The sequence below is a fragment of the Wolffia australiana genome, chromosome 18, assembly GCF_029677425.1.
Source record: "Wolffia australiana isolate 7733 chromosome 18, ASM2967742v1".
NCBI lineage: Eukaryota > Viridiplantae > Streptophyta > Magnoliopsida > Alismatales > Araceae > Wolffia > Wolffia australiana.
The window spans coordinates 5352648-5366061 of record NC_135852.1 but is presented as its reverse complement, the minus strand read 5'-3'; the positions used below and the strand labels follow the sequence as shown (position 1 = coordinate 5366061).

Genomic DNA, 13414 nt, shown 5'->3' with positions numbered 1-13414 from the left:
TTTTTATGTATTTTAATGATTTTAGTGACGTCAAATTCTTAAAGAAAATAATTTTTAAGTCGGAAATACTTTTTCCTATTTTTTTGGCGTTACATTCGAAGATATATACTTTTTAAAAATTTCAAAAATATATTTATAAAATTTTTATAAATTCAAATCTATTTTTTGGAATTACTTAATGGTTCTTTGACTTTCCAAAATGGGAGGAGAGAGAAAATGGCAATATCTGATGATCTAGAAGTAGTTCCAGGCTGAAAGCTTGAGTGGAGATCGTTTTTTTGCCTCTTTACATCCATACGGTTGGATATAAAAATAGAATCTCAATTTTTTGTAGAAATAATATTTAAGCTCAATTCCTCATAGAGAGGTAGATTGAAAGAAAGTGAAGTTTGGAAGGTCCATCAAGGTGTTCTTGGTGTTTTCAGTGATTGGGGAATATCAATAGAGAAGTGGAGAGGATGATCTGCATCACAAAGTGCTTTGATCCTGGCAGAGAAAAGGGATCAAAGGTTAGTCTCTTCCCTTACATTGGTTTCACTCCTTCACATCCCTTTACTTAGATCTGCATCCTTATTTTCATCATCATCAAATTCTCATCACCATCTTCCATCATCTCATTTAACTACATTCATATCGAATCTCGATCTTGACCTCATCATCTTCATCTCATATAAAAAATCTAAATCATCTAGTCCATCATCCTATTGTCCATCTCACAACCACCCATCCATTCTTCCATCACATCCATTAGTTAAATCATTAGCATTTTTCTTCCACCATTCTATTTCACCATCATCTATCCACATCCACTTATATGAATCCACGCCATTTCATCTGTATATATTTTTATTCATCTTCTACATCCATCATCACTTCACACCTTCATCTGTCTCACACTCTCATTTGCATTCAATCTATACATGTCTTCCTACCTATTCATCATAAAATAATCATATTCAAATCATCGATATAAAATAATAACTATCACACTCTCATGACCTTGGATTCATCACATCACGATCCCCTATTATATGTATTGTCTTTCATCCTTTTTGAATCATAATTTAAAGAGTATTTGAATCTTAATATATGTTCCTTGAGGAGACAGCCCTTGCTCATCACTAAAAATTCATATTATTTTATATTTAAGGGTTTATTAATGTTATTGATTAAACTCAATATCACAACGATGTAATTTCACCCTAATTTTGATTTTATCAATATGAATCCTTTGTCAATTAATTCTACATACTTCGTGATCACGAGATTTCTTATTTAGGACAAGCTGACCCCCTTTTGTTCTCCCTTTCTTTCTTCTCATGCGAATTCTTCAATGCCTCCTATGGTCTTTCATTTTTCTACTGAAATAAATAAAAAAACTCATCCATTCACTCTCATCTTATTCTTAAATTCACCCTTTGAAACATGATTAACTTTAGAGCACAATTAGACCCAAATTGTATTACAACTGATAAATTTAAATAATATCAAGGTAAACATGACTTGATGATATTATGTTTAATAATTTAATTTATAAAATATTAAAATTTTACTTTAAAAAATTTAAATTAATAGCATGAGGGAGTCAATACATCAGATATAACCTTACATTAAATTGTGATAATATGCATCATAATATGCCAAAATTACCTTAAAATGCAAATGATTTAATCTATGTTATTTTTCGATCATGATTTTATCATTTAATTCAAATTATTTATTATATGATATAACATGCTTACTATTTCAGTAAAAAGCATATTTTTACAAGTATATTCACATTAATATTTCACAACTCCATGTTATCATGGATTAAATCGGTACATTATATTTTGACATAATTTTTTTTTAATAATGATTCTTCAGTATTCTCTAACATCAAATCTAATAAAATTTTTATGAGCTTATTTCAAGGTTTTATAAATTTCCCTAGGTTTCAACTTACATTTGTCTCTATCCACTAAGTGGTTTGGTCATGTTTTCCCATGTTTGCCCAATGTTTGTTATCCATAATTGATATTATGTGGTCATCAAGACAATCATATTCCTATATGATGCTTGAGTTATTTGAACTAAATGTTTATTCATTATTATTCTGATATAATGGTTATATTAAAGGCAATGAATACACAGAATTACTAAGTATAGTATGGTGAGATGATAATACAGTGATCAATGATCTCTAAGTACCCTTAAAACATTCCTATTAAAATGAATATGAAGAAGGACATCAAACTATCTAGAAAGAATGGCAGTGTATGATCAGATGTATATGACTAGTATGGCTGATCATTTGTCCCTTTGTGTATAGACACTCAAGGCAAATGGTGGATGCTCATTAGGGAAAGAGTTCACTGAATTGGTCAGTATTAATCTTTGAATGATATTATATATAAGCATCAATCAGACGGACTCATGCTATGGTTGTGTAAGTGGTACTAAGAGCTACGATACCAATCATTGTGCATGGATGGCTACATTTTGACAACAAACTACAAGTCACTAATCATGAGATTCAAACTAGTATTAGATATAGTCAGAAGTACAGGAAGATGATGAAATTGTCTGGGCGTAATATAAGTGGAGATTGACTCAAGTAAGAAGATATATTAAATTCTTATCCAGGGTAGTGGATAAATTGGAGAAGATTTTCTGCAATGATTCCCGTTATGTACCAGTACTAAGTAAAATGAAAGATTAGGATTTGATGGTTAAGTATATCGAGATTCAAAATGGTCTCGGATGAAGGAATACATGTATAAGTAACTTATGATGGTGTAGGTTCCATGACAGAGTTCAATCACTACTATGTATCTTGTAGAGCATGAGGCATTGACACTGTATAGAAACTCAACCTATCGATTGGAATCAATTATTAATATATCTATGTATATATCATAAAGTTAATTAATAAGGTTATCTTATATATGTTATTGGGCCATATAACATATTAATTAGATTGATACATGGGCCTTTAGGGTCACACACATAAGATTTATGGACATTAATGTGTACTTAAGTTATAAGGCTTTTTGTGAAAAGTTCCAAAATAATTATAAATATAGGAGAAGCCCCTTTTGGCACTCTTGAAAACTAGATCTGAGAGAACCCTTTTCTTCTCCTTGGGAATCGTGACGGTAGTAAGATCACCTAAATCTTTAAGGAGGATTGAAGAAGACCAAGAGGAACGTGATCATCGCATCAACCATGCGGATACGTCTAGAGGCTAAGCACATTGATGGCTTGAATAAACTATTACAAGAACTAAGTCAGGGGTAGAATTAGTTTCTAACAATGTGCTAGTTCATGCTTTTGAGGGCCTGACATCTATTGACAATCAGATTAGTGATCTTAATTTTAATGTTGTAAGTAAGGGCATTCTTCCTTTGCATGATCATTTTAATGGTGCTAGTCTTGATCTGGGATTTCCATCACTTCCATTTTTCATCCTTTCATCATGCTAAATAATCTTTTTAATATTTCATCATTTTCAGGAGAATAATCAAGATAGGATATTCTATTTTGGGTTGAATCATAATGAGATGACAAATTGTGAGAATGATAATCATAAATGATTTTTAGAAAAATGTTTATAGGAATGACTAAATTAATGATGTACTATGAGGCATTAACAACTTCAGCTTCAGTAATTGAAATCAAATTCTACTCATCATGTACTACTTTTAATCAATATTATTTGGTGAACAATTCATTACTTAAATGTTTTAATGATGCATAATTAATGTTCTAATTCCTCCTTGGTGCATGCTTTATCTACAACATAGGGTAACAATTTTTCTAGTAAGAATCACTTTTTCTCTATTTTTCCTTCTCCTTTTTCCAGTAGGGAACTCTAGAGAAGTGGGGGAAATGGCTTCTTCACACTATTGAGTCACGGTGATAAGATCACTGTTAATCTTGGTCAGACATCTTCAGTAGAGTTCATCAAGATGAAAGACAAATGAATACCTACAAAGATAACACATTTAAATTGTAGTTTCAGATATTCCAACAAAGTTGGTGCGGAGGAAATTATCAAAACACACCAATATTGCCTGACTTAAAATTTATCACCACTAGTATTGTATAGTGTGAGTGATCATTTATACCACCTTCAAATACGTGTTCGTCTATTAGAGGGAGAGAGATATAAATATGTACAGAGACAGAAGAGAGACAATATTGAGAATAAAAAACACACGACAAAAAACTAAAAAACTAAAATCTAAGTCAAACGACAAAAAACTAAAATCAACTTATTTCCAAATCATATGTTGAGACGAAAACATTAGTCTTTCCGTTAAAAGAAGAACACGGGAACTGTTTCTGTTGTTCTCTGAACACTGAAAACAAGAACAGTTTAAATTTATCAACTGAGCAAGAACGTTTTGAAAGATGGCGGAGCAGAGAGCTTCTTCTCAGAAGGAAGAACTCGCCGACTGGCTCGTGAGGCTGTCCGAGGGGAGGAGCGAGGAGGCGTTCGAGGAGATGACACGTAAGAAGAAGAAGAAGAAGAATAGGAAGACGACGACGAAGAAGAAGAAGAAGAAGAAGAAGAAGAAGAGAGTGAAGAAGTTACAGAGTGGGTCTTGCGGCACGGACGAGGCGGAGTGTTTGGAGGATGATAGTGGGGGGAGCGAGGAGATGAGTGCTGGCCACGTCGGGGAGGACGCTGCGAGCAGTGAAGAGGAGGCTGATCCCGACTTGGATGAAGTCTTGGACTCGTTGTTGCAGTTGAGCCTGGGCTCCTCCTCCAAGAAGACCCGGAAATCTTGAAATTCTTCTCCTTTTTCTCTCTCTTTGTCTCTCTCATTAGCTCTCTCTCTCTTCGTCTCTCTCTTCCTCTCTCATTCTCTCTCTCTTCCTCTCTCCTTCTCTCTCTCTTCCTCTCTCTCCTCTCTCCCTCTCTTCGTCTCTCTTTCTCTCTCCTTCTCTCTCTCTTTCTCTCTCATCGTCTCTCTTTCTCTATCATCGTCTCTCTTTCTCTCTCTCTCTTCCTCCCTCTCTCTGTCTCTCTCTTTCGCTCTCTCTCCCTCCTCTTTCTCTCTTCCTCTCTCCTCTCTCCCTCTTCTTTCTCTCTCCTCTCTCTTCCCCTCCTCGTTCTCTCTTTCTCTCTCCCTATCTCTCTCTTCCCCTCCTCGTTCTCTCTTTCTCTCTCCCTATCTCTCTCTTCCCCTCCTCGTTCTCTCTTTCTCTATCCCTCTCTCTCTCTTTCGTTTTCTCTTTCTCTCTCCCTATCTCTCTCTTCTCCTCCTCGTTCTCTCTTTCTTTATCCCTCTCTCTCTTTCGTTTTCTCTTTCTCTCTCCCTATCTCTCTCTTCCCCTCCTCGTTCTCCCTTTCTCTATCCCTCTCTCTCTCTTTCGTTTTCTCTTTCTCTCTCCCTATCCCTCCTCGTTCTTTCTCTCTCCCTCTCTCTTCCCCTCCTCTCTTTCTCTATCCCTCTCTCTCTCTCTTTCGTTCTCTCTTTCTCTCTCCCTATCTCTCTCTCCCCCTACTCGTTCTCTCTTTCTCTCTTCCTCTCTCTCTCTTTCCCTCCTCGCTCTCTTTCTCTCTTTCTCTCTCTCTCTTCCCCTCCTCTCTCTCTCTTTCTCTCTCCCTCTCTCTCTCTCTTCCCCTCCTCTCTCTCTCTTTCTCTCTCCCTCTCTCTCTCTCTTCCCCTCCTCTCTCTCCCTATCTCTCTCTCTTCCCCTCTTTCTCTCAATTTCTCTCCCCTATCTATCTTTCTCTCTATTTCTACCCCATCTCCATCTTTCTCTCTATTTCTCCCCCTCTCTATCTTTCTCTCCATTTCTCCCCTCTCTTTATCTTTCTCTCTCCCTCTCTATCTTTCTCTCTATTTCTCCCCTCTCTTTATCTTTCTCTCTCCCTCTCTATCTTTCTCTCTATTTCTCCCCTCTCTTTATCTTTCACTCTCCCTCTCTATCTTTCTCTCTATTTCTCCCCTCTCTCTATCTTTCTCTCTGGCTCTCTCTCTATCTGTCTCTATTTCTCTCTCTTCCTCTCTCCCTCTCTCTATTTATTTATCTTTCTCTCTATTTTTCCCCTCTTTCTCTCTTAGTTTCTTTCTCTCTCTCTCTCTCTCTCTCTCTCTCTCTCTCTCTCTTTTACTCTCTCTCTATCTTATTCTCTCTCTCTCTCTATCTCTCCCCCTCTCTCTTTTGCTTTCTCTCTCTCTTTCTCTCTCTTTCTCTCTATTTCTCCCCTCTCTTTCTCTCTCTCCCCTCCTCTCTATTTATATATATAGATATATAATCCGCCTCGTGTCTCTCTCTCTCTCTCACTTCCCTCCTCTCTCTATCTCTCTCCCTCCTCTCGTTCACTCCGTACCTCCTCTCTCTCTCTCTGTATATATCTTTATATTTATATATCTATCTATATCTACCTCTCTATATTTCCCTCTATCTCCCTCTTTCTATATCTATTTCTCCCTCTCTATATATGTGTCTCTATCACCCTCTCTCTCTCCCTCTCTCTCTCTCTGTATCTCTCTCTCACTCAGGAACACAAACACACTCATCATTTCTTCATTGATATCTAGGAGAGACAAGGTTTGCATCAAGATGGAGAAACCATGAACGTCTCACTGGTTATTCTATTTCCTTGTCCTCTCCTGTTTCTTCCTTTTTTTTCCTACTCCAACGTACACAGCAGGAACTGTTTTCAAGAGCTACTGGCCATCCACAATACTATTACCTTGTAGTTCTTGAATACGCAGTTGAAGAACTGCAACTGATTGCTTTATGGTAAAGCAGAACAATATGTTTAAGTTTGCGCAACACTTGGTAACACATTATTGGAGATGATGATACTTTGGAGAATTAAAATGGAAATATTATTTGTCTCCGAAAGCTTGGGAGATTTTATGCAAAAGCTCAGGTGTTGTGGGGGAGTGTTGAAGAACAACATCCTGGTTAAAGATGAAATGTTGTGCCCTTTGTACAATACATAAGTGTCCACTGGTGAGATATACAGTTAAGAGTAGGATAAAGTATATTAGGGTAACAAATAATGATTGCTGCATTTGTTAATTGCTTCATCTTTTTCTTAATAATTTTGAATATTTGAAAATATTTTTTTGCAAGCTATTTTAGATACTCTAATATATTTCTCTCTAATGTCAAATCAATTATTGGACACAGAGTAGTTGTTACTTACCGAGTTTCAATGGTGAGGTGTGTTTAAGATAATGCATGGTAGTATTTATCTAAGACGACCTAGAAAAATGTGGCACTTAAGTTGACCACTAAGGTTTACATCACATTGATTCCAATAATAGGTAGATATTATTTCAAAGAGAGCAAAAAGAGAGTATATATTTATTTCTTGTATTAGTTTTTGTGAGCCCCTTGAGTGGGTATATTAATACATAACAATTGGGTGATACCTGCGTAGCCATAAAAGATATATTCAAAGTAGAATAAGTCAAAAAATTGTCACACTAACAACACTTAAAGTTGATTCGGGGAAAACAACTCCCTGAATGAATCCAAAAAGGAGGCTATTAAATCCATGCATTTGCATGGACAATGTTCTTATTTAATTCACACCTTTGCTTGAACAGCCCTTTTAAATTCATGATATGTGGAATGATGTTGAGAAGTGAAAGGTTAAATTTTATGTGTTTGCGAAGCAAATCATAAATATTAATGCCCAGTAGTGGATGATAAATTACAGATGGATAGAGAGGCGAAATGATAGAATTGTCTGAAAGCAGAAAAGCGCCATAATCCATCAAGTTAGATGGATGGAGAGTGGATCATCTAGAAGAATTTCACATTGGGGACTGATTCCTTTATGCAGATGGGGGCTTGAGGGTCTCACGTCCTTTAAATAGACCCCACATGGGATTTTTCAATCAGTAAAATTACTCATCACAATGTTTGTAAGTTACCTGGCTTCAACACATACTTGCTCTCATACCCTTGTGAATAATGTTGGTAAGTGAATAATATACCCCAATCCCAGACATCGGGATATTTAACTCATTATAACAATTAATGCACAATTAATGATGTGTGTAAGGACTTAGCAAAGAGAGAGGGACTCACTTAAGACAAACACAAAGAAGTGACAAAATGCATCCACCTAGTAACAAAAATAATTAAAAAACTCAAAAAATGAGAATACAACATAATGGAAATTCACTCCAAACATAGTTTACAAATAACACAAGGAGCCATGATCGCTTCGCAGAATTTAATTCAAACACCATTCACCTAATCATGCGTCCTCTCTTATCTCTTTCCTTCTATATGTTTCTTTACAGGAAACACAACCAGCAGGGAGTGGGACAGCGAGACTGAACATGGAAGGGGAGAATGAGAGACTTAGCAAAGAGGATAGAGAGATCATGGAGAAGGCTAGAGATTGAGAGAAGGCATCTACCTAATGACAGAAACAGAGACAAAAGCAGAAAAGAGAGAGTCAGAAAACATGAAACCGAGAGAGATGGAATGATTAAAATAACAGAAGAATGAGACAAAGGGGTAGAGAAAGAGAGAGAACGAATGATAAAGAATCACCTGCCCTTGCTAGTTGCTACTACTCAAGCATGGCAGGTCTGATCGATTCGAGAAACTGGACCACCTCAGCCATGCTAGGCCTCCTCGAAGCAGTCTCCGAGGTGCAGATCAGACCCAGCTTCAGTACCTGCACCATCTCATCCTCCACAGAACCATCAACATCCCTGTCCAAGCACTCCAATTCTCTTCCCATCTCCACCATCCCCTTCACATACTCGGACAAAGCCACCACCTCGGCCGCCTCCACCGCCTCTACTGGCTGCCTCCCCGTCACCAACTCCAGGCACACCACCCCGAAACTATACACATCACACTTGTCGTTGAATCCCATACTCTGCGATGCAAGCTCTGGTGCCACATACCCGGCCAATTGGTGAAACTCGGTTGACCCGCTGTTCCCCACCATGGGTAGCAGCTTCCCCAACCCGTAGTCAGCCACCTTCGGCACCCCTTCCTCATCTAGAAGAATGTTCGCAGACTTTAAGTTAAGATGCAGCACCTGAGGTTTGCAGTCATGGTGGAGATACGCCAAACCTCTGGCCACGCCAACAAGGATCTCATACCTGTCAAAGACAACATCCTGCTGAGAAAAGTTTTAAGAGGAAAAGTAGTGCCCTTGCTATAAACTATTGCTTTAAGCACAGTGGTAGTCCACGTGAATCTTAACATGGTATCAAAGCCCAAGTTGAGTGAGGGTTCTAGTAATAGCTGTAGATAATAGGTACAAGATTCTAAGTCTTGGCTGCAAGTGTTGGGGGGGAATGTTAAACATAAGTCCCTTCTCCTGCTGAGAAAAGTTTAAGAGGACAAGTAGTGCCCTTGCTAAAACTATTGCTTTAAGCACAGTGGTAGTCCACTTGAATCTTAACATGGTATCAAAGCCCAAGTTGAGTGAGGGTTCTAATGATAGCTGTTGGTAATAGCTACAGCATTCTAAGTACTGGCTGCAAGTGTTAAGGCAAATGTCAAAGATAATTCACTCTCGATGATAGTTTAAGAGGAAAAGTATTGTCCGTGCTATCAGCTATAGCGTTTAAAAGAAGAGTTAGGCTCTCAAATCGTTGCGGTACCTTCTCCCCCATGAAAGGTTGGGACTTTCTCTGTTGTGGAGGTGATCCTGGAGGCTGCCCATGGCAGCGAACTCGGAGAGGACTAGCTGCATGGTGGGTGACCAGTAGAATCCATGCAGGGTGATCAAATTGGGGTGATGTAGGTTCCCAAGCCGGCCAAGCTCCTGCTCAAACTCCTCTTGGCTGTTGATCCTACCCAAGGTTTCGAGCTTCTTCACGGCGATGACGACCCCGGCTTGCAGGCCAGCTTTGAAGACAGAGCCCATGGTTCCCACCCCTATCAGACTGCCCTTGTCTAGAAAGGCCTTCACTCCAGCTCCCCAGTCATGTTTGGAAGCCAGGCTCTTGCTGAAGAGAACCAATTTCCCTATCACAACACTCAAGATTGAAGGTGGCAGCTGGGAGCTCTCTGAGATCAGCATTTCCTCCACTGGCCGTGTTGTACTCCGGCGAGCCCGGAAGTTGACTATGGTGACGGCACAGACGCCGGCGAGGACGGTGGCGGTGGCGGTGATGGCGATGATGGCAGAGGAGGTCAAGTTTCTGGTCTGTGAACATGGTTTCTTCAGAGGAGGGCCGCAGAGGCCGGGGTTGCCGTCGACGGAGAGGTTGAGATGCTGGACAATTGTCAAATTGAAGAGAGCTTCTGGGATGGCCCCGGTCAACAAATTCCCCTCCAAGCCCAAGAACCTCAAGCCAGAGCAGGAAGCTATGGCAGGGTCAATCTTCCCCCAAACACGGTTGCCAGACGCGTCGAGGAAGGCGAGATTATCGCCGCAGGAACCGATTCCTGGGAATTCTCCTCCGAATTGGTTGAATGAGAGATCTAAATAAGTCAGATTTCTCAGTTGGAGGAGCTCCAATGGGAGCAGGCCATCAAAGGAGTTGCTCCCAAGATCCAAGAACTGCAAGCTCCGGCAGGAAGCGGCCTTGCCGGAGACGCCGCCAGACAAGGAATTGCTCCTCAGGGAGATGAAACCCATCTCCCTGGGAACGCAGATCTGCTCAGGAAATCCTCCAGAGAGGGAATTGAAGGAGAAATCCACGCCCTTGAGCTTCAAGCAAGCGCCAATGGAGGCCGGAACGGGCCCGGAGAGATTGTTCCCGGCGAAGGAGACGAACCGAATCCGACGGCAGCTGAGGAAGAGGGAAGCCGGGATCTCGCCGGAGAAGAAGTTGCGGGAGAGATCCAAGAGCCGGAGAGAAGGCAGATCGCCGAGAAATCCAGGAATCTCGCCGGAGAGCGCATTTCTACTGAGATTGAGTTTCCGGAGAGCGACGATCTCGCCGTACTCGGGAGGAATCCGTCCGGAGAATCGATTTCCGAAGAGGGAGAGGATCGCCAGGCTCCGCAGCCCGGCGAGGGCGGGGTTTAGGGTTCCGGCGAGATCCGCCGCGTGGAGGACTATCTTCTCCACCTCGCCGGCGGCGCCGCAGCGAACTCCGGCGAAATCACGGCACGGATCTGATCCCGGATCGACGGTCCAGGTTGCAAGCCTGCCTCCGGGATCCTCCACCACCGTCGATTTGAACCGCAGCAGGATCTCCTTCTCCCCCGGCACGGCGGCGGAGATCTCCGCAGCTAAGACCGCCATTAGCGCCGCCAGCAAGCGGCGGAGCACCGCCATTCCCGCCGCTCCGAGCTTGGACTGCTGGTCAACGCGAACAGTCACAGGTCCGACCCCACTGCTCACGATATCCCCGCCATTCACCACGTGCCGTGCGTTGATTGGTCGACATAAACCCGATTTCCTATTACCCTCGGGAAGATCGAGAATTTCAGCCTGGTCCAGCGGGGGAAGGTATAAATAGAGGCGAACGCTCCGTGCTTGGACTGCCGGTCAACGCGAACAGTCACAGGTCTGACGGTACTGTTGATTCCCGCCATGACACGTGTCGTGCGTTGGTTGGTCAACATAAATGCGATTTCTCTGTAATACCCTTGGAAGGATATCGAGAATTTCCGCCCGGTCCGGCGGGGGAAGGCTATAAATACCGGAGGCGGCAACCGCTGCGATTCAAATAACGGGGCAGCGGCGATTGACAGAAGGTATGTGGTGTGTGATTTCTTCTTTCCGAGGGTTTACAGAAGCTCGTCTTCGGCTTGGAGTCGCCGGAGAGCCTTCTTGGCGTAGCAGGTGATGGCGACGGTGGCGCCGGCGGCCGTGCAGAAGCCGAGCACGTCGTAGATGATCTGCTCCACCGATAAGAATCCCCGCCCGTGCGACGCTTCCGCCAAGTTCCCGATCAAGATCCCGCTGCAAAATTCAAAAAAAAAATTAGGTTAAATTTCGTAATTGTCGTCGATGGATGGCCATTGAATGCAGATCTGTGGAGTTGAAGTTCGATCTGACGTGTAGATGGTGACGAAAGTCTCCAGCGTGGTTCCTGTCAAGGATCCGACTATGTAGGGGCAGTACTTGACGTTGGTGGCGACGGCCGCGTAGTTGAAGATTATAAACGGAAATGGCGAGATTCGGATCAACGCGACCGCTCGAAACTGATGGAACCAGTTTCCTTCCCCTGCCAGCCGCACGATGGCCGATTTCTTCGGCCATCTATCCAGCCATCGCTGCCATCGAGAACAACAATCAAAATCATCATTTCGGAATTTTTTGAATTAGTTGGTTGAGATTGGGGCAGCAGTACATGAATTCTGTGGCGGAAGAGAGAGCCGATGAAGAAGGGGAGCGACATGCCCAAGCTCGAGGCTCCCATGATGAGGAGGAAGCCGTAGCCATAGCCAAAGGTCATCCCGGCGAGCCACGTACATGGCGAAGTCGGCACCAAGAACACGGGGAATGTGGCGATGGAGACGAAGAGTATAAGGCCAAGCGTTGGCCTGTCGAACGTCGTCGTCTCCCAATCCAATACGGGCACCACCACCTGTGACAGACAGGCAATGAAGAGTGATCATACAACAGGAATTCAAATGAATGGGTCGTGTACGGCTCGGGGAGAGAAGAAGGATGACAGAATACGATGGACAGGACGGCATTTCGGTCGGTTCCAAGGTAAGAATGAATGATTGATGACGGTAAGAGTCGGATTGGATGACGGAACAAAAGACTTTTTGGACAGAAAATCGGTAGTTTGGATGATACATGTCAGCGCGTGATTCTTTGATCGTGGAATTTCGAGAAAATTGGCAGTTTTGATTCCAGGGTTCTCTCAGTCGTTCAGAATCAAGATGGTCCAAGGAATTTTATCGCCAAATGGACAAGAAGCGACGGAATTTCATGAACTTTCACCGGGTTTTCCCATCACTTGCTCGATCAGTGCACGCAAGAGAACATGAGAATCAAATAAACAGAGAAAGAGGAAAACCAGTCTAAAAGATCAGCAAGTTCACGGCAGGATTTTGCGATTGAAACAAAGCTTACCTTTCGAATCAAAAGAGGGCCGCCCCAGATCAAGCACACAGCACCAACCACCAGCAAGACGGCGCAGGATAGAACCACCTTCCCCCACCACCATAAGGAACTCCGCAACCTCGGATCTTGTTCTCTTGGCAAGCCCTCAACGACCACGGAATCATGATACTCCGGCGCCCCCAACAAGACGTAATCCCCATTGTTCTTCGCCTCAGGAGAAGCAGTCCCATCTCGCAGCCGCTCCCCGCATGTCATCGCGAACAGTTCAACCAAAATCCCCAAATCCGCCCTCAAATTGGAAATCTCTCAATAAATTCCATCGAAGCCGAGCCAATCAAAGAAAAATCCCCAAATCGCCGAGATCTCGAAGACCCGCCGAAGAACCCTAGCCCGAGATAACTCCGCCGAAGCGATCAAGGCGAGATTTTTATTGCCTCAGGCCCCGCC

The 13414-nt window shown here is 42.3% G+C and overlaps 2 protein-coding genes across 3 annotated transcripts; both read right to left on the bottom strand.

Moving 5' to 3' along the window:
• Nucleotides 1-8102: 8102 nt before the first annotated feature.
• On the bottom strand, nt 8103-11489 carry LOC144714769 (probably inactive leucine-rich repeat receptor-like protein kinase At3g28040). 2 transcript variants are annotated; one of them, XM_078589539.1, is made up of 3 exons: nt 9594-11489; nt 8524-9086; nt 8103-8386 (listed from the first exon to the last, which is right to left on the bottom strand). In XM_078589539.1, exons 1-2 carry the CDS (start codon nt 11219-11221, stop codon nt 8543-8545), a joined length of 2172 nt encoding a protein of 723 aa, XP_078445665.1. In that variant the 5' UTR covers nt 11222-11489; the 3' UTR covers nt 8103-8386; nt 8524-8542. The 2 variants fall into 2 exon arrangements, with proteins under 2 accessions (XP_078445665.1, XP_078445664.1); XM_078589538.1 differs by having other exon boundaries at nt 8103-9086.
• Nucleotides 11490-11633: 144 nt separating this feature from the next.
• On the bottom strand, nt 11634-13222 carry LOC144714774 (uncharacterized). Its single transcript, XM_078589547.1, has 4 exons — nt 12977-13222; nt 12243-12479; nt 11948-12165; nt 11634-11851 (listed from the first exon to the last, which is right to left on the bottom strand). The coding sequence occupies exons 1-4, from the start codon at nt 13220-13222 to the stop codon at nt 11677-11679; spliced, it is 876 nt and encodes a 291-aa protein (XP_078445673.1). The 3' UTR covers nt 11634-11676.
• Nucleotides 13223-13414: the final 192 nt, after the last annotated feature.